The sequence below is a fragment of the Pleurodeles waltl genome, chromosome 3_1 (assembly GCF_031143425.1).
Source record: "Pleurodeles waltl isolate 20211129_DDA chromosome 3_1, aPleWal1.hap1.20221129, whole genome shotgun sequence".
Classification (NCBI taxonomy): domain Eukaryota; kingdom Metazoa; phylum Chordata; class Amphibia; order Caudata; family Salamandridae; genus Pleurodeles; species Pleurodeles waltl.
In genome coordinates, this window is record NC_090440.1 from 645,438,431 (window position 1) to 645,460,018 (window position 21,588).

A 21,588-nucleotide genomic window follows, 5' to 3' on the forward strand; every position below is an offset into this window, starting at 1 on the left:
TTCATCATGTTTGGTATCTATGAACTTGTAATGATAAACCCTCTTTAATGGTGAAGTCAGATGTATAGTAACAAGTTTGAAAATGCCACTTTTAGAAAGCTGGCATTTTTCTGGCCTTAGCCCTCTGTGCCTACAGCCTGTCTTAGGCCACATGACTGGATGTAACTGACAGTTAAGACTTTGTGAATTCACCCCAGACAGTCACACAATAGTGGGATTAGCAGAGCCTGAATGGTCCATTAACTGACTTGATTGGGGGGCTGAGCTAAGCACAGCAACACTTGCACCTGAATAGGCTGGACTGTGCCACCACACAATAGGCTTAACAGCCTTGTATTATCAGTGCAGCCAGATAGGAGCCAGACAAAGGGAGGCAGGAAACTCTTGGAATTTCAAAGAACCCTTTAGGAAACTTCTCCCAGCTTCTAGGAGCAGGACGGACACCAGGGTATAAAATAAATAGGGCTCTCAAACCCATTCTTTAGAAAACTACTGGACCTGTGGAAGTACTCTCATGTGACTGCCTCCTGCTGTGACCTGCTGCGTGTCCTGCCAGACTGTTGCTGTACCTGGAAGGACTGCTTTGCAGTCCGAAGCCTGCATTGAACCTTCAAAGGTCAGCCCTGCATCTTCAGCTGCACCCAGGACTTCAGAAACGACTCAAAGAACTAGTCTAGTTGGCCTCCTGTTCAGAGCCATGGGAACATAACAGTCTCCCACCATGCTGAACCCGCACCTGGACCCAGCCTGAGTGACTTTTGAACCCCCAAGAGGTCACCATTCACTCCTGGATCCCTGGTTGTGGTGCTAAAGATGCCCATGTGGCCATTTTCTAAAACTGAGGACTTGCTATTTTGAACCTTAAACTTTAAAAATTCATAACTCTGGTCATACTATTTGGATGTTGATGGTTTTGGTGTCAAATAATGTATTAAAATGTTCTCTATATTTCGGAATTGGTTTGGGATTTTTACGGTGTTTTGTTTTCACTGTATTGAGGTTTGTGTAATACATAAATACTCAAAACATTGCTTCTACGTTTAGCCTGTTTTTCTTGTGCCAGGTTACCCAGGGTTCAACACAGTTTAATTTAGTGACTTTTTATGGTTTAACCTGCAAGGGATTGTGGCTGATGCTCTACCAGGGCTCCCGCCCCAGTCAACAAACAACCCAGTTTCCCACACAATATATAAACCTTAATGTGCTGAAAATAATATATTGTTTGAATGGATGGGCTGGATCATAAGACCAAAAAGGTACGTGTTTGAATAACCTAACGTTGTTTTTTTTTTTCATTTTTTTTTTTTTTCACTCTTCTCCCAGGGTGCACATAACCCTCAGCAGTGAAATGTTTAACACTCTTTTAGGAGAGGTCAGGTATGAAAAGACATGTGCCTGCTGCCTACTTACCGCAAGTGAAGTACTTTCATAACGACTAGATGTGGTTTCTGATGATAAAGTGCTGATAGAAGTAGTTCCAGAGGAAGAAGGACCAGCTGTAGAGACCGTAGTGGAGGAAATACTGGTTTTTGTGCTTGTTGAGGAGGGCGTAATGCTTGTTGTGCTGGCTGAAGATGTTGTGCTGGTTGTAGGCCGAGATGTTTTAAACGTGGAAGGTATTGATGTTGATGTTTGACAGCCATCAAAGTTGTAGCTATAACATAAAAATCGGACTCTATAGTTTAAGCATGGTTGATATCTTTGTTTAGCATCGAAGCAAATAAGTCCAATAGATTTGTTACATATCACATCCTCGTTAATTGTCGATATTGGTGTGTAAGGGAAACTTTCTGCTATGCATTGGATATCTCTTGGAGACTTGCAGATTTCCTTTCCGGCAGCTTCGATATTCGTAATTGTCTCAAATTCTCCTGCTCCCGCCACTGGCTTTGTCTTGTCAAACCATTCTGTCCAGGCCAGGGTTTCCAGCGCTAGCTTGCAGTCAGAAGCAAGTGGCTCTGTGGTAGGAAAAGATAGATATGAGTATATCTTACATTGAATTACACGCGTGTAACTTCTTTGTCAGAGAGCCTCACTTTTTAGATGGATTTTAGGTAACCTATGACAGAGAAGGTTGCCTACTGGTTTTTTCATATGTAGATTTTTCTATAGAAAAAGGTGATTTTCTCTCAATTCAATGGCACATAATTTCATTTATTGTTCAGAGTTTGGGCGGGTACACGCCATAGATTCGCCACACTATCAGTAATTAAAAACTGTGAAGTGATACATATTAGTATTTACTTTCCTCATGTTAATAAACAATTGTAATTATGACAATGCACATTTTTAGATTCATTTAATAAAAAGTATTAGGCATTATCTGTACTTTAAGTTAGTTGCAGTTCTAATTTGCTACGCCCAACTGTTACCGTAGCTTAGATTCTCAGATATGTGCACAAGAGCAAAATAAAGTCCTCGATCTTCCGGCGGCCACTTTCCAGCTACTCGAGTCAAAAACTAAACTACTATAGACATGTTTCAAGTGTATGTACTATTAATTGCTGCAGATCTCACGAACGCTGTCTCTAGTGACACAGTACCAGTCGTTTCATCATTTATATGGATACATAGAGGTATGGGAAAAGTTACTGTACGCAGTCAATGTACGTCAAAGTATGAATGGTTTAGTTCATTAGAAAGCCAAATAAATATTTGAAATAAAAAGATAAAAAATAACGAAGTCTATAAAATGTTCCTTCAAAAGGGTAGAACATCACAGTTTCCACAGCTTAAAGTTTGACTTTGTAAACCGCAGACACATTCCTCATTGCGCTGAGGGAAATTATTGCTTAGGCCCATTGTCAGGAAGATAGAGGCTCGTTTTTTCCGATCCCTGCAGAAACAAATGTTTGCACTGGAATAGGAATGCTAAAGCCCAGATTTAAGAGTGCCTAGCTCCATCCTTAGGACACATTAGCATCATTTTTTTACGCTAATGTGGCGTTAGATGGACAAAAACGCCACACCGTATTTACAAGCATTGCACCCCTTTGTAAACCCTTGTGCCACATTATGCCTGTGCCATGCATAATATATGCAAGGGGGGCCGAAAAAGTGGTGCAAAGAAATCTAAGAGATTTCCTTGCATCATTTTTACCGGCATTTTTAACACCTGCTCAAAGCAGGCGTTAAAAGGAGGCTCCCACTGGTTTCAATGGGCCTTTGGGTGCTTTGCGGGTTTAGCATCAGGATTTGTGACGCTAATCCTGTAAAGTTCCAAACTAGCGTAAAAAATGATGACGCTAGTTCCCTAACTACTACATGGTGTGCCATATCTCGAATACGGCACACACATGGTGGCATTATCAGGATGCTACGGTGCCCAACGAAAGTGGAGCTGCACTTGGTGCAGCCCCACTTTTCATAAATGCGCCCCTAAATTTGGAGGTTTGCAAATGTACTCGAAATGTTTCCATGTGAATTTCAGCATGTCAAACCTCCCAAAATGTACAAATTCAAAATGTCTTGTGTACACTGGTGGAATGTGTGAAGAACTGCAAATTATTCCCCATTCGGATGGGGAAAACTAGTGAAATCAGTTATTTATTGGACCCAATAGAAACAGATTCCCGGAGCCTTGTTTTATATTGGTCTTTAAAATATCGCTTCCTTCTTCCCTAGTTTAATATTATAATTTCCCCATTAAAAAGTTTCTTTATCCTCAAATGTAAAATTCACAAGGAAGCCCTCTATATGGGGTTGTGTCTTAAAACATCTACTTTAAGATGGCCTTCAGACACATATGGAATGTTGGAACAAATTCTGCAGTGGAAGTATGAACTAGAGTATGTGTTAGAAATGTTGGCAGAGCTGTGGCTGTCAAACATTTCTATGATGAGCCTGTTTGACCAATATGCAATATTGCAATTCACTAATATGCAATTATATCAATCACAAGATGTGATTCTTACATTGCTTAGAGGGTTACATGCCTCCTTTAAATATTTGTGCATGTCAAAATATAATTTATCGGCAGATGATAAAATCAATATATAAGTAATATTTAAATATGTTGATATGTTTGTAAATATATGTATTATTTGATGTTAGTGGAACCAATGCAAGATCATTTTCCACCCTCCCCAAGCTCGGAGAAGTGTTGGTGTTGTTGCTCACAACTTGTAGAGGAACTTTTTGACCAGTAGCGAGAGGGATTCGGGAACTACTGGTTGTTCCCCTTGGTCTCCTGTGCAGGATTGGCCACATGGTATAGTTTGACATTGTCAATGGAGAAAAAATGATTTTCTTTGGCACCTGCCAACGGTGGTAGAATTACAGTTCGGGTACGATGGATTCCCAAGACTGGAACTGGTGCTTGATAAGAAGGACCAAATTCCTTTTTCACAGCAACCTTTTCACGTACTAGATCCCCAACTCTAGGAATCTAGCCGGTAGGCCTTACAGGTACATCCTCGATTCCTGTGGAGGCAGCACTGATAGAAGAATTGTCATCACGGAATTGTTATAAATTCCGTAAGACAGTGACAAGTTAATTTACGTCAAAGGGTGTTTCCGCTGCCTCCACGCCAGGACCATCAAGATCTAAAACATGCATTTGAGTTCCAAAAAGGCAGTCATATGAAGTACGACCCCCCAGGGACCTTCTAGGAAGATTGTTAAGTGCTCTCTGAACTCCAGACAGGTGATTAAGCCAACTATGACCCGTACCTAGGACTCTAGCTGTTAAACATTGCTTTAAATCACAGTTTAATCGTTCCATTACACTATTTCCCTCGGGAGGAAATGGAGAAGAGTACTGGAGTTGGATCCCCAACCAAGCCATGGCGTCCCTGAATGCCCTTGATGTGAAAGCAGGGCCCTGGTCCGAGTGGAAAGTCAGAACTGCATATGTACCAATAAAGACTCGCAGATCTTTAATAACAGTCCGAGCGTCAGCCGAGCATTGTGTCCACACCCATAGAAATCTGGAGCAAGAATCAATAGTGACTAGAATATACTTGTATGCACTGTCCGGTGTTAGGGGACCGCAATGGTCCAAGTACCTACATAGTAAAGGTTTATTTGAAATCAAGAGGGGTGTCTGCGGCGGGCGTTTGGCAGTTGAAACTTTTATTTGTTGGCAGATGTCACAACAAAGGAAATACTGCTTGGTCTCTTTGTAGACACCTGGCCACCAATAGCAGGCTTGTAAGATTGATTTTGTAGCCACCACACCAGCATGGACAGATGCTACCCCTTCAATTGTGGTTTTGTTGGGAATTTCTCGCACCCCTACGCCTGGATCTTAACTTCTTTGTTCAGGAAACCTCCCATTCAGTAGGAATATTTGTCAGGAAATGCTTCTGGATAGGGCGTACCATCAGCCATAGCTTTCAGGGCAGTCCATATGCCTGCATCCGGTTTCGAACTCAAGCGAGTTACTGCAGCAACAGCAGCTACAGCCACTGCTGACTTTGCGGCTTCATCAGCCAATGTATTCCCAGCAACGTGTACTCCAATGTGCTGGTGTCCAAGTGTGTGTACAACATGGACATTTGGTAGCGTTTCCTTTAGATCAAATCAAATCAAATCAAATCAAATCATTAACATTTATAAAGCGCGCTACTCACCCGTGCGGGTCTCAAGGCGCTAGGGGAAGGGATTACTGCTGCTCGAAGAGCCAGGTGTTGAGTAGTCTCCGGAATGCGGAGTGGTCCTGGGTGGTCCTGAGGATGGTGGGGAGGGTGTTCCAAGTCTTGGCCGCCAGGTAGGAGAAGGACCTCCCACCCGCCGTGGAGCGGCGGATGCGAGGGACGGCGGCGAGAGCGAGGCTGGTGGAGTGGAGAAGACGGGTGGGAGCGTAGAAGCTGAGGCGGCGGTTGAGGTATTCTGGTCCCTTGTTGTGGAGGGCTTTGTGTGCGTGGGTGAGGAGTCGGAAGGTGATCCTTTTGCTGACGGGAAGCCAGTGCAGGTGTCTCAGGTGTTGGGAGATGTGGCTGTTGCGGGGTATGTTGAGGATGAGGCGGGTGGAGGCGTTTTGAATTCGTTGCAGACGTTTCTGGAGTTTAGCGGTGGTTCCTGCGTATAGGGTGTTGCCGTAGTCCAGGCGGCTCATGACGAGGGCGTGGGTCACGGTCTTTCTGGTGTCGGCGGGGATCCAACGGAAGATCTTTCGGAGCATGCGGAGGGTGAGGAAGCAGGAGGATGATACGGCGTTGACTTGTTTGGTCATGGTGAGAAGTGGGTCCAAGATGAAGCCGAGGTTGCGTGCGTGGTCTGAGGGGGTCGGTGCGGTGCCAAGGGCTGTGGGCCACCAGGAATCGTCCCAGACGGTCGGGGTGTTTCCGAGGATGAGGACTTCCGTTTTGTCTGAGTTCAGTTTCAGACGGCTGAGTTTCATCCATTCTGTGACGTCTTTCATTCCATCTTGCAGGTTGGTCTTGGCGCTGGTGGGGTCCTTGGTGAGGGAAAGTATCAGCTGAGTGTAGGAGGTGATGATGATGCTGTGTTTGCGTACAATGTCGGCTCATGTAGACATTGAAGAGTGTCGGGCTGAGCGAGGAGCCTTGTGGGATGCCGCAAATGAACTCGGTGGGGTCTGAGCGAAAAGGTGGGAGGTAGACTCTTTGGGAGCGTTTGGAGAGGAAGGAGGTGATCCAGTCCAGGGCCTGGCCTTGGATCCCGGTGGAGCGGAGGCGGGTTATTAGGGTGCGGTGACAGATGGTGTCGAAGGCAGCCGAGAGGTCGAGGAGGATGAGGGCGACTGTTTCTCCGTTGTCCATCAGGGTTCTGATGTCGTCTGTGACTGAGATGAGGGCGGTTTCTGTGCTGTGGTTGGCTCGGAATCCGGACTGAGAGGGGTCGAGAAGGTTGTTGTCTTCAAGGAAGTTGGTAAGCTCCTTGTTGACGGTCTTCTCTATGACTTTGGCAGGGAAGGGGAGGAGCGAGATGGGGTGGAATTTCTTCAGGTCGCTTGGGTCAGCCGTAGGTTTCTTCAGTAGGGCGTTGACTTCAGCGTGTTTCCAGCTCTTGGGGAAGGTAGCAGATGAGAAGGAGCTGTTGATGATGGTCTGGAGGTGCGGGGCGATGATGTCGTCGGCTTTGTTGAAGATAAAGTGTGGGCAGGGGTCCGAGGGGGCACCGGAGTGGATGGAGTTCATGGTGGCTTTGGTCTCTTCTGTGTTGATGTGGGTCCAGGCGTTGAGGGTGATGGCTGGGGTTGTTGGTTCTGTGGTGGTCGGCTGGGTCTGGTGTCCGAAGCTGTCCTGTAGATCTGTGATCTTAGGATAGAAGAAGGTGGCGAGGGAGTTGCAAAGGTCTTGTGAGGGTGTGATGGTGTTGGCTTTGGCGTTGGGGTTGGAGAGCTCTTTTACGATGTTGAAGAGTTCTCTGCTGTTGAGGCTGTTTTTGTCCAGTCTGTCTGTGAAGAAATTCCTTTTGGCGGTGCGGATCAGGTGATGGTGTTCGCGGGTAGCGTTCTTGAGGGCAGTCATGTTATCTGCGGTGTGGTCCTTGCGCCAGGCTTTCTCGAGGGTGTGACAGGTTTTCTTTGATTCCTTAAGGGTGTCAGTGAACCAGAGAGGTTTTTTGGTGTTGGTCTGTCTTGGGAGGCGTCTGAGGGGAGCGAGGTTGTCTGCGCAGTTGGTGATCCAGTTCGTGAGGCTGAGGGCTGCGTCGTTGGGGTCGGAGGAGAAGGTGGGTTGGTTGACAGAAGTCTGTGTTTAATGGTGTTGCCTTTAAAATCTCTGAACCTATTCTGACACCAGTAATGCAGGTATTCATTGAAGGACTGGACACAATATTACGAATCACAAATCAGTGTATACTGAGCAGGATCCGTATGTTCCAGTGCCATCACCAGAGCTTTGAGCTCTGCTAATTGTGCTGTGCAATCCCCTAGGGCTTGCATAAATGTATGGAGTGGACAGAATTTATTGTCCTCTATATAGCTGCTTACGACTGCGCAAGCAGCAGAGTATTGATGCTTTGTGCCTATTGCAGGTTGTGCTGGTCCATCGGTGTGCATGACTCTGTGATATTGTTTGATGGGCAATGTGTTTGCTGGAATTGGATATTCCAGCTGGTATTGCAGAACTGTTTGCGTTTGTAACATTGGGTCAAAGATGTAGTCTACATCAGTGGCTGTCAAAGACATGGCCCATTGTATCCAACGTGGATGTAATGCTTTAGCGTTTGGGACGCTTGCTTTTGTGACAGCCTCTAGGGCTGGAATTTAAGAAACAACAATAATGCGTTTTCCCTGGGCTAGAGGTCTTTCTTTATTGACAGCCATCTGAACAGCAGTGAGAATTTTCTCAGTGGGAGCAAAGTGTTGTTCTGCTACTGAGTACAAATGTGATTTGTAAGCTATCGGGACAGTTTCACCCTCATTAAAGGTTACATAAGTGAAACCAATGGCCCCAGCAATTACTCTGATGACCAAGTGTGTTTTGTTGTCCCTCGTGTGTAGGTGTTGTGCTGCAAGCATGTCTGTCTGCAGTTCCCTAAGTATTCATGTGTGTTTGACTGTCCAAAATGTACTTGAAAAGTCAGGACGTATTAAGTCATATAAAGGTTTCATGCGTGAAGCATAATCTGGAATGTAAGTTCTGCCAAAATTTTGAAAACCCAATAGAGATTGGAGGCTCTTTCTCTTTGCTTCACTCGATAGCTCATATCCCAGAAACAGGACGCTGAGGAAGGCTATTTTTGTTTTTTTGAAGTTGAATTTGCAGCCAAATTCAGCAAATCCCACAGCAATGCGGGCTACCCATCTTCAATGTTGTAGCAATTCATCATCCATAAGATAGATCATCTACATAGGACAATGCTTCAGGATCAATGTTGTGCTAGATTGCAGTCACAGGAGCTGCAAACAGTCCTGGGCTGTTCTTGTCCCCCTGAGGTAAATGACAGTATTTATTCTGGGATGCTGGTGCGCTAAAACTTGTTAAGTCACTACTCTCAGGCGCTATATTCTGGCAGAAAAAAACATTGGAAATATCCAGTGTTGTTTTGTATTTTTTACGCACTATGTTGTTCATCAGTGCTGTACTATGTGAGTTTTGTATAGCATATGTGCGTGTATGACTGTTTAAGTGTCTGTAGTCTAAAACTATTCTGTATGAATGGTCCGGTTTGGCTACTGGAAACAAAGCATTATTCATTGGGGAGACACAGGGTTCAATTACACCCTGGTACTCTAGTTGTGTGAGTATTTCTCTCACAGGTGCTTTTGCTTCATGTTTTATTGGATACTGAGGTTGGCGTTGAGGTTCATTTTTAATGGGAATTACATGGTAGGGAGATTCTTTATCCCATCCTTCATGATTGCAATATAACACAGGTGCCTGTGCCAATGCCCAATCAATGGCATAGGATTCAGTGAGTTCCTCCGGAACAAGGGGCAAGAAAGAATGTTTAATAACATCTTCTCCACATGGGTGAGTATGGACAAATTCAGGTGGCCAATCTTTTTCGCCCAACAAGACATCATATATATTTACAACACGATCCCAAAGTTTGTGTCTATTATGCACTCAATGTCTCCTTCTAACTGTAGCGTTACTTTATACACCCTATAGGCGTGGAGACACGCATGTCTGCAGTTTCTACTTGTAGAAAGTCATCAGTTTCTTTCACCTCCAGATGCTCTAGAAGACTGCGGCGAACTATTGTGACCTCTGCCACGCTGTTCAAAATCAGTTAAGTTGCTGATGTCAATCAAGGCATAATTCCGGCTGTGTGGAGAAGATTCTGCAGTAATCGCAAGTGAAGAAACAGAAGCTCAGAATACACATCTAGGAGGCAAGTGAACTGTGTCCTTGAGAACCAGCAAAATATTGCACTGGAAGACTCAGAGAAGAGGAATCAATCAGAAAAGAACCAGAGACAACGGAATTCCATTCTGAGAATAACAAAAATGAATCAACTGCAACCAAAAGACTGCTAAAAGAGTGTCAAATTGAAAGTATACATCACCAGCAGTGACTTATCTAGAATCAGTGTATGCAGATGAAGAGTAAGATTTGGAAGTTTATGATTTGACTAACTGTGGTCAGTTCATCTTTGAAGACAAGCCACAATGAGAGGAAATCCCTGAACATTTGCTAAAATCCTGGTGAACTTTGAATTTAAATTTTGAACTTTAGAAGACTTTATTGATTTTTGTTGCAGTGCCACTTTTCTTAAATATTCCCCATAATGTTTAGCCAGGCCCACTATCTACTCTGCTTATCTAGTGGACCTCTTGGAGCAGAAGAACAAATAATACTATTGAATGCATGTTATGTGCATGGCATACTATGCGCATTAGAGTAAAATGAAATGTAAAATAGTGAGCTGCTATGCCTATAATCGATTAGCATAGGCTACCATTAACAAAGAAAAGGCCACAAATTACCTAGAGTCCCTTAATCTGACACAGGCTGGCAATCCGTTTCCTGAAGGACAGTTCATTTCAATATATGCTATTAGTAAGAAGCCTAATCATACACTGTTGGATATTTTTCTTTAATATAGGTTGAAAAACTTGTTTAGAGAACTCTATTCCACTTTGTCACTGACCCCCTATTTGACACGCCTCCGTTGCATTCCTCCCCTCATTTCATGGATCACCATGAAACATGAAATTCAATGGTAAGATAATCATGTTAATCATCTGCTAGATATTGGACAGGTTTGTCAAAATACACTGAAGATACAAACTATTGAATGTAGGTGTCAAAATGGAATTTGCAACTTAACCATAGACAATATTTGTGAATTCTTTTACATAAAATTCACACAAATGTGTGCATTTAATGTGATGGAAGATTGAACAAAAATGTTCCTAGAGTCTGATCATTATCATAGCACACAAGTCCAGAACATTTAACTTTTTGGTTAAAGTCCTTGAATATCAAAAGGCCTCATAATAACAATGCACTCTTTGATGCAAAAAGAACCACCAATTGTTGTGTCTACATATTGAAAGTGACAGAAGACATCTCGTACCCCATCAGAGAGGAAGAGTTGGCACTTTGTTGTGAGCAGACGAGCGGTCTATGTCCTAGAGGTAGACTCTGCATTTTACATTTCAAATTCTTAATCAAACTTTACCATATAAAGTTCAAGATGCAGAGGCTTAGGTTGAGGACAGATGCCAAATGCAATAGAGTTCCTGCATTTGGCATATGATATTAGCAACAGTCTCTAAAATGTTAAACCACATTACCCCAGAGAAGCCTCAGATAGCCTAGTAGGGCTGGTAAGGGAGTTTCCAGTGAATGTAAGAACATTTACCTCTATACTATTATTAACCACTAAAAGGCAAGTGCCAAGATTTTGGTGGCATGGTAGTCTGTCTATTTTTACAATTTAGTTAGAGGATTCTGCACATTGCAGTAAACGATTCACATAATACAGCATGAGGTTCTCCGTGGACCTCAAAGCTCAACAATATTTAGGAACCTAGACTTGAATATCCAGTGGAAGGTATACCGTTTCTTGTTAGAATATCAGAAACTAATGCACACATTTCACAAGCAAATTGAAATAAAAGAAACAGCTTATGAATGGAAGTATATACGTATTTGCATGTGACATTTCTGTAGTGTGAACTTAGTGAAAAAGCAAGGAACAAGGCACATAGTCAAAGATGAACAGATGGTGAACAAGTTATAGCAGGGGAATCTAGGAGGTAGACTGTTAAGGCCAGATTTACTGAAAGTGGTGCAGCACTTTGCTACGTCAAAATTGGCAGTGTCACATTGCGTCACTTAAAAAATGCAGGGATGTGCTGTATTTATTAGAATACGGCGCACCCCTGCATTTCCCCCTGCACTGGTGCTACATTGAGCTGCCTAGTGCCAATGCAGGCATCCTTGCACCATCATGCATGGATGTCTGTGTTGAGGGGTTTGATTGTTTATGTGCGGGATGGTGTCCCTTCCGGCACATAAACAATCACTAATGGCGATTTGGCACTTCTGTGTGAAATGATTGTTTATGTGCAGGAAGGGACTTCTCCCTGCACAAAATAATTATTTCTGGCATTTTGCTCTTTCTATGCTTGCTCCATGCTAACGCCACCCCTCGGATAGCGTTAGATTTTGGCGCTGCCTCAGGTTTAGGAAAACATGTAACTCTGGGGTAGGGTCAAAATGCAATAGATGTTGATGTGACATGCCAACAGCAACACCCATTGCACGCTCCTTCCACACAAAGTGCTGCATGTGAAAGGGCCGTATTTACAAGGTGACATTAAGACCCAAAAAGTGGCTTAAAGCCACCTTGTAAATAATGCCCAAGGCATTGCTCCACATAAGCGTCACATAAAATGACGCACTGGTGGCTCTAGGGGCTCATAAATATGCCCTGTAATGCCTTGTGTTCTTTAGAGAAGTGAATTATCACTTTATTCCTAAATTGGAGCAGCACGGGTGGCAGAGTGGGTTGATCCTGATGGCTACGGGGATGTTGTTCTAGAACTTGGATGCAATGATGAAAAATGTCTGCTGCCTTGTTTTTTTATGCTTCTTAGTTTGATGGTATCCTGGCTGCTGGTGTGCCGAAAAGCACCAAAGATGGTCAGCTTATCTGCATGATAAGCAGGGGTACTTGTTGTGATGGCTTTGTTTGGGTGAATGGAGTGACAATTTAGGGGAAATTATCCTCTTGAAACATTCCAATGACATTGTTGCATGCAATTTATATTTTCCATACTGATACTTTGCTGTTTTGGTGATAACCATATTTTGCGTAGTATTCACCCAGATCTTTGACTTCTTTAGCTTAACCTGTTGTTGTTGGCTATAGATCTTTGTGCACTTTACTCCAGCCACACCATTCTCTCCCTTTTAAACATGGTAACATTGGCATACACCTAATTAGAACATTTGCTTTTCTTATAAATCATTAATTTATGGTACTACAGGTACAAAGGGCCTGTATTTTTCATACTGCAAGTGGGCTGCAACACTCATTGTGCCACCCACTGAAGTTGCACAGTCAATCATGCCTACAAACCTGTTCCTAATCCAGTATGTGCAGTTTTGAACTGTTAATTCAACCTAAAAAATAACCCTTTTGTTCGGTATAAACCTTCCTTTCTAATAACTGTAAGCCACCCCAAAGGCAAGCTCTAGGGTGCACGGAAGTAAAGTATGTATACGTAACGCTTTAAATGTACTGTAATATCCTAAGATGTTTTTTACTTGAACAAGGCTGGCTCTCCCATAGAATAAACATGGTTCACATTATAACTCTTTACGATGCATAACTTCAGCTTAGGACTAGCTAGAAAATTTAATCATTGTAATTGGAAAGTAACGTCCAGCCTAATGGGCAAGTCTGATTTTAAATGACTATTTTGAAAATTGCCTTTTTTCAAATTTAGCATTTTACTGCCTAAGCCAAATATAACTTTCTTACAGTGTTCAGCGTCACTTGACTGTTATTGGCTCTCCTGGAGAGAGATGTGTATTGCTGTACCCAGCCCCTTCCTGGGCACCTAAGGATAGGCTGTGGGCTTCGCCCAACCCCTTTCTGACTTCATAAGGTGCTGGAAGGGTAGATGAAGCTCACACCTAGGCTTGCCACCCTTCTGTTTCTCTAGTTAGTCTTACAGCAATCCCAGTCGGGGTAGAGAAACTGACCAGAATTGTTCCCACCCTGTGGGTGGGAAGATGTGCCCTTCCCACCCACAGGCTGGCACTGAACTTACATTAGGACTACACAGATCTCTTATCAAAACACTCCTGGACCTGTGTAGATCAGAAAAAGAACTGCCCTGCTATCTGATGAACCGGCAGGAAGACTGGACCTGCTTGCCTTGAACCCAGGACCCAAGAAGTGACTACAAGGGGCATTTTGCTGACCTTCTATTTGAGCAACAGGGACATAACAAGCTTCCAGAGCCTTTTCCTGCTTTCCAGTCAACAAGCTCCCTGTGGACATCAAAGCTTAAAGATATATGGGAACCTCAACTGGAATATCCACTGGAATATACATGGTCAACTGGTAGAATATTACAAACTAATGAACACCTTTAACCCATAGATTTAAATAATAGAAGTAGCTTATGATAGGGAGTATGTATGCACGTATATGTATTTGTTAGTTTTGAGGTGCAAACTTAGCCAAAAAGCAGGGAGCATGGCACAGGTCAAAGACAAGCAGACGTTCACAAAGTTATACAGGAGGAAGCTGGGCTGTGGGCAGTTAATGCATTGAGTTCTTTAAAGAAGGGAGCTACCAGCTCATTCCTAAAGTGAAGCAGCATGAGGGGGGATGGGATGTCCTGATTGATAAAGGGATGTTGGTCCAGAACCTGAATGAAATGATGGAAAATGTCTCCTGTTTTGTTTTTTCTTTTTACACTTTTTAGTCTGAAGTCTGATGGTAAACTGGCTGCCGATGCACCAAAATCCAAAAGACATGGCAAGCTTGTCTGCAAGATACACAGGGGTACTTACCCTGATGGCTTTCTAAATTATGCAGCTGTTTTTGATGATGGTGTAAAACAGCAAAGTGAGACCATCAGGATGAGGGTGATGTGATTATATTTCTTCAGTCCTGGAATTTTACGAAACTGCTGCATATGTAAACTGCACATAATACATACACAGCTTATCAAATTAATTAGCTGCAACTGAGAAACAATACTGTGATGTATTTAATTACTCATCCATTGCTTTAAATTTAAAACATATTAAAATTCAAAATGCAACAAAAAAAACTACTAAACTAACTTTGGTCAACAGCGCACCTGAACCCCCAAAACTGGACTAAACCTTCTCCTGTCTCCATCTTACCACCAAGTAGCACACAACTAATTTCACTGAGGAATTCATAAATAGCCTAGGGACCACAGAAGAGGAGAGACATCTGCCAGGAATTCTCAGCCTTCAACCTTCACCCTTTCACTCTTGCTCCTCTCACTGCCACATTACAAGACCACTGAGCCCAAATGAAAGCCAGCAATCTTCACATCTTCTAGTTGGTGAAAAGGAAAGAAATCATCCAGTAGGTGAAAAAGAAAGACATCGCTATACCCTCAAGCTTCACTTGCAAAGAGGAGAAGAGGGCAGGGGAGCTCTGTCTTAATGGTCAAAGACTACTCCAGCAACAGAGGATAAAACTGATTCAGAATGGGGCAGAAGAAGAAGTTTCTGTGGGGAACACATACATTGAGTCCATGCATGCAGGACCCCAAAAGGAGCAAGTGTCCTGTGAGTACTAACTTCTGCTAAGTTCTGCACTTGCCTCATTACATTCCCTGTGGATACATCCAGAAGCTTAAAAGTTACACTGATATAAAAAAAGAGGGGGAAGTATGGTGTTCATAAAAAAAGTAAAGGTCGTACTGGGTTGCCGAAAGTAGTTTTATTCCATTACAGAGGCCCCATCCAACACCACCAACTGCCAGCTTTTTACCGCTCCTCTCCTTCTACGTTCAATCCTCGCCTTGGATTCTCCTCTTACCATTCTAAGTTCTACAAGCTATGACATACTACACAACTACCCCTTTTACAAACCAAGAGAAAGAAAAAAACAACGAAAAGAGGGAAAAAAAACAAAAAAAAGACCCAAAACACAGTATACATATATACAAGTTAATCCCACACATTTTTACATTTGAGTACCACCACACAATTTAGATTCCACATCTTGGAATCCTCCATTCTTACTGCGTTGTTGATCAGCTTCACAACCCTTATAGGTTTGGCTTTATCAGTATTTCTCCCTTTACCCACAGGCTTGTGAATCAAAACCCAATCTCCAACTTTAACTTTGGTTACGCAAGATGACTTTCTGTGATCAAAATATTCCTTACGAGCTTTTATTTTTTCCTTTTCATCTCATCTCCAACACTTATCTGACACCACCACACCAGTCCTTGCTTCCATATCATTCATCCACCTAGGTGACACCAATATATTGGGATGTCTAGCCTAGAGTAATTCAAAAAGTGTTTTACCAGTAATGGCGTGAGATGAGACTCTCTATGCTTTAACCCTCTTAATTACTTCTTTCTTCCAGTTCAATCCACTAACTTTAGGGAATGCTGTGGTCTCCTTCAACACCCTATTAAATCGTTCCACCATGCCATTGGTTTCGGGGTGGTACAGCGCACATTTCTTATGAATTATAGAACAGTCTACCAAATATTGCTCCGTTTCCCTCGATACCAACTGTACCCCATTATCCGTGAGAATGCTCTTAGGCATCCCTTCTCTCCCAAACACTTCCTTAAGAAAACCAATTACCTGTTTAGTCTCAATGTTCCTGGTAAATCTAATCTCTGGCCACCTGGAAAATTGATTAGCTAGTACCAACAGATACGTTTCACAACCTTCCCCACGGACAGGCCCCAGAATGTCCAAGGCAACCTCCTCCCACAGCTGAGTGGGGCATTCTCTTATCTCCATAGGTTGAACACTGGGTTTCACAGTCTTCTCGCTCATAATACATTGCATGCATTCTCTGATTCACCTTTCCACCTGAGTGTCCATACCTGGCCACCAATAAGTCAAACGCAATCTCCCTTTGGTCTTGGACATTCCTTGATGACCCGAGTGAGCAAGAGAAATAAGTTCCTGCCTCAATGTGGTGGGGGGAACCAACTTTGTACCTCTGAATAGAAACCCATCATTACTAGACAACTCACCTCTCACATGCCAACATTTTTGTGTTTCACAACTCCCTTCATTCCTGCTTTTCCAACCTTCCTTTATTAAGGACAACACTTCCACCATTGTGCTATCGCACTCACATTCTCTCCGCCATCTTTCCTTTGTCACAACACTTTCATCAGATCCATTCTCCTCAATCTCACACAACAATTTAACATCCCAATCCACTTCACTTTCACCTTCCAATTCACCTGCCAGCACTAATCTTGATAGAGTGTCCGTTACCTTATTTTGTGCACCTGAAATATACTTAATATCAAAATCAAAATCTTGTAGCGACACCACCCATTTTGTGATTCTGATAGACACGCATCAACCCCTTTCTTTTTATAAATGTCACAAAGGGGCTTATGATCAGTCCTTACCTTGACTTTGTTTCTTCACAACAAATTCTTAAGCTTACTCACTGCCTAATGAACAGCAAGCGCCTCTCTCTCAATAACACTATAGTTCAATTCTGCATCCCTTTAGGCTCGTGACAAAAATAGGACTACTTGTTCGTCCTTATGGCCACCCTGTTGTAACACAGCCCCTAAGCCTTTTGCACTTGCATCCATAATTAAGACCGATGGCAGATTGGGGTTAAAAGTTCTCAATTTGGGAGCTTTAAATAATTTCTCTTTTATCTCTCCAAATTCATTTTCACACTCTTCACTCCACACAAATCCCACTTCATTCCGAAACAACCTTCTCATGCTCACACACCTTTTTGCAAAGCCCTTCACAAATTTACCATAATACTCAGCCGTACCTAAAAATTTCATAAGTTCTTCCTTATTTGATGGTGATTGTAAATCCGTATCTTTTTCGGGGATATGCCTACACCAGTTATCGTATGACCCAAATATTCTATAGATTTGTAACGAAACCTGCACTTCTCCATCTTGAGAGTCAACCCATATTCTCCCAACCTTTTTCACACACAAACAACCATCTCTTCATGTTGAACCTCATCTTTCCCAAATACCAAAACAACATCTTGATACACCCTCACACCATCAAGATCTTTCAATACTTTTTCCATAACCCGTTGGAATAGAGAGGCCGCAGACACTAAACCAAATGCTAGTCTGGCATACCTAAAAGTGCCAAAAGGTGTGATGAATGCAGTGAGATCCTTAGATTCTTCAGTCAACCTAATCTGATGATATGCTGATGTTAAATCTACAGTAGAAAACACCTTTGCACCTTGCAAGTAACAACATATCTGAAATATTGGGTATGGGATACCTATCCACAATCACATTCTTATTCAGTTCTCTTAGGTCCACACATAAGCGTAAACTCCCATTTGGCATTCTGGCACCAACTACAGGTGCCAACCATTCGGTTCCTTCAACTTCTTCTATGATTCCTTCCTTCTGCAGCCTCTCCAGTTCCAATTTAATTTCTCCACGTAAGGCTACCGGTACTCCACGAACTTTGCTGCATCCATGCTTCGCACCTTCCTTCAGATCAAAATGATGAACATAGTGTTGGAGACATCCCAATTTTTCTCGAAACACCAATGGAGCTCTTGCTTTTAGTCTCATAACAAAATCATCTTTGTCCACGAGTTTTTGATTAATAGATATTCCTTGATCCACAATTGTATTGATAAAGACTTGATCCTTTACCTTCACAGGTGGATCACTATTGGGATCCAGAATTACTCACAAGTCTTACTGATGGAACCAACTGAGCACACTGTCTACTTTTTTAGAGATGCAAATCTTTGCATTAGTGAATTTATGTTTGAACTCAAGCAAACCCCAAAAGTATCCATGGAGCTTAATGGGTTCACCACCATAGGCATACGGTGTGATATCCGCTTTGAATAACTTAACTCTGTTCCTTAGTTTTCCCATATAGAACTCCTTTGAAACAATCATGATCTTTGCTCCAGAATCAAATAACACTCTGGTTCCTTCCCCATCTACCATGACTTCCTCGATGGGACCTTTCCTTCCTTTGCTTTCTTCTCCTTCAACTTGTTGGATTATTTGACCACAATCAAAGTCATTGCTTTCCTCGATATCCAAATCATTTCTAACTTCAAAAACATTGCCTTTCCCACTTCTCGTTCTGCACACACTGGAGTAATGGCCTTTTCTCTTACACAAATTGCATGTCACCTTTATAGCTGGGCAGTTTTTGTCGTTAGCCATATGACCGTGTCTGCCACAACGAAAACACTTCCCTTGAAAAGCACTTTTTCTTTCCTTTTTATAAGTCTGCCCACCTGGTCTTTCTTTTTTCTCTGTGAGATTTTGGATTATATGTACGGTATCATTTTTGCATTCCTCCTTTTAGATGGTTTCTACACATATGGGAAAATGTTCAATTTTCTTTGCCAAAATCAATACTTCCTCTAGTGATGGATCATCTTTTTGCCAAATTTCATCTATTGCTCTCTCTATGTTACAGCCTAACATAAATTTCCTCTGTCAAAGTTCCAAATTTACAAGATGAGGCTAATTTCCTTAGCGCTGTACAATATTCCGCCACAGATACATTTTCTTCTTGGTTTCGCCTTCCAAAGTGATATCTCTCAAGTATTGTGCTAACTTTGGGAATATAATGTCTGTCCAATTTCTCTACACAAGTTTCATATTCATTTAGATCTTCATTATTTATGTCTGGAAGATTATCGAATACCTCCTGCCCTTCAGAACCTAGGCAATGTAAGAGTAAAGCAGTTTTTCTTTCCACTCTAAGTGATGCACCACAGACCTTGGAATATCTTTCAAAGACCTTTTTCCACTTTTGCCATTTGATAGGTGGATCTCCTAGTAAAGCTAGAAAAAAGAGGGGCACAGTGACATTCTGCATTGTAATTATAATAATGGTCCAAGCAAAAAACAAAGAAAAGAAAGTTATTATAAGTGTCTCTTCCTTATAGGTTGGTGTAATTTAATTATATTTATTTTCCACTCATCTTCATGTTTATTTCCTACAAGTTTAAGTTATGGAAAGATATTGTACATGAGAGAAGAATTTAGAAGTGAGTGAACGTCTTTGCGTCTTTGCGTCTTCCGCTGCTTCAATCCTTTGCGTCTTCAGGAGGACGCTGTCAGCGTTGTTATGGCAACTCACACGCGTGGGAGCATGGGAGTCAAGCGCATGTTTAGATGAGCGGATGAGTGGTACGAGTTGTCAAGGAAACACAGACGGAGCAGTTGTAACGTGGTTCTAGTCAGTTTCCATAGAAAGGCCTGTCGAGGGGAAAACACTATCTCAGAGATAATGCTTTTGAGAACCTTTTAAAATAGGTTGTTCACATGGGTATGTTGCTCACGCAAGTCGCTCACCTCTCCGTTGCTCTTGTGCGATCGTAATCCTGTTGAGGCCTCTGTGTTCAGTGAATAGAAAGCAGGCGGGGAAAAAACAAATCATCCCACCTTCATCGCCAGTGAAGTATGGTGTTCATAAAATAAGAAAAAATCTTACTGGGTTGCCAAAAGTAGTTTTTTTTCATTACAGAGGCCCCATCCAACGCCACTAACTGCCAGCTTCTCACCGCTCCTCTCCTTCCACGTTTCATCCGCGCTTTGGATTCTCCTCTTACCATTCTAAGTTCTACAAGCTATGACATACTACAGAGGGATTTTGCTTTTCAGTTCTAAAAAGAATGTTAAGCTTCTGCTAGAGGAGAAGGTGCTGTACAGAATTGCACAAAACTTGTCATGGTACTAAAATGTAGCTGAAAATAGACACTTTTGATAGGTTAATGCAAATAAATTTGTCGATCTTAGGGTCACCAATGATATCTCAATTAATGTGTTGATCTGTGAAACAGCACAAGTGTCATTATCAAATCAGTTCTTTTTTGATTTCCCCTATTTTAATTTCCAACATTGTTGACAATGCTTACTATGCTGACACCCAAATTCTATGCAGGTTTAAGAAACCTACCCAAGGTATTATTAAAGAAAAGCTTTTTGACACCCTCTATTTCATGACCCACCCACCCATGGATCACCGTGAAGCCTGACATTTAATAATAAGATGAAAATGTTAATGGTCTGAAAGATATCAGACAGGTTTGTCAAAAAACACAGAAGTTATAAACTATTCAACTTAGGTATTTTATTTGAATTTCCACCTTAACCATAATCCGAGTTTGTGAATTGGCCTACATAAAACTCACACAAATTTGAACGTTTAATATGGTGAAAAATGATCAATGAGTCATTACTCCATCACTGAAACAAATGTAATTTCATTGAACTAAAAAAACTGAAAATATATCTTAGGAATTGAGAAGAACATTAATTTGAGGGGGAAACGCTTCAGAAAATCAGGTATTCTTACCTTTGCAAGGCTCATAGGTGCAGCATAAAAACCTAACTTCATAGTTGAGGCAGGTTCCTTGAGTCTGGTTATTATTGTAGCACACAAGTCCAGAAGCATCACATTTCACATTTTGGTTGAGGTCCTCTAATAGTATGCCAGGCTGCTCCTTTGCTCTGCAATTAAACATTCTTGGAGATACACAGACAGTAATTCCTGCCCTTCTTAGACTTTCAGGTGTCTCAAAATCTCCATTGGCAATGGCTGGATTTGTGGAATCATGCCATTCTGACCATACACAATCCTCACGTGCATAGACACAGCGTGATGGCGTTGAGGCTGTTCAGTACAGAGAGAGAGTTTAAGTGGTTGGAACCAGTATTAATGCAGAACTTCAAAATCATCATTCTTTAAAGTAAAATAGCTAGAAATTTAACATTCATTGACACTTACAGTTGCATATTGCTTCAAGTTCAGATTCTAGAGTTTTAGCATCCATGTTTCATGAAAGTATTCCCGGCACTTTTAAAAATATACCCCTATAAATAGACACCTTCTCCTACACACTAATAGTACCCATTCCTCTGTCACCCATATTCATTCTCCAGATGACGCAGTATTTGATTTTGCTAAAAAAAAAAAAATTTGACATCTTAAATCTGTTGTTTGTATATCTAAACAAATCTATAATAAAAGA

At 42.1% G+C, this 21,588-nt stretch overlaps 1 protein-coding gene across 1 annotated transcript in view; it reads right to left on the reverse strand.

Annotated features, from left to right (window-relative positions):
- The window catches only part of LOC138284408 (intestinal mucin-like protein), a 362,338-nt gene extending 341,113 nt beyond the window's left edge, over positions 1-21,225 (reverse strand). The window contains exons 1-2 of the mRNA XM_069223145.1: positions 20,913-21,225; positions 1,411-1,958 (exon numbers count right to left, since the gene is read on the reverse strand). Of these exons, the coding sequence (XP_069079246.1) occupies positions 1,411-1,958; positions 20,913-21,081 (717 nt within the window). The 5' untranslated portion in view covers positions 21,082-21,225. The remainder of the gene's footprint in view (positions 1-1,410; positions 1,959-20,912) is intronic.
- Positions 21,226-21,588: the final 363 nt, after the last annotated feature.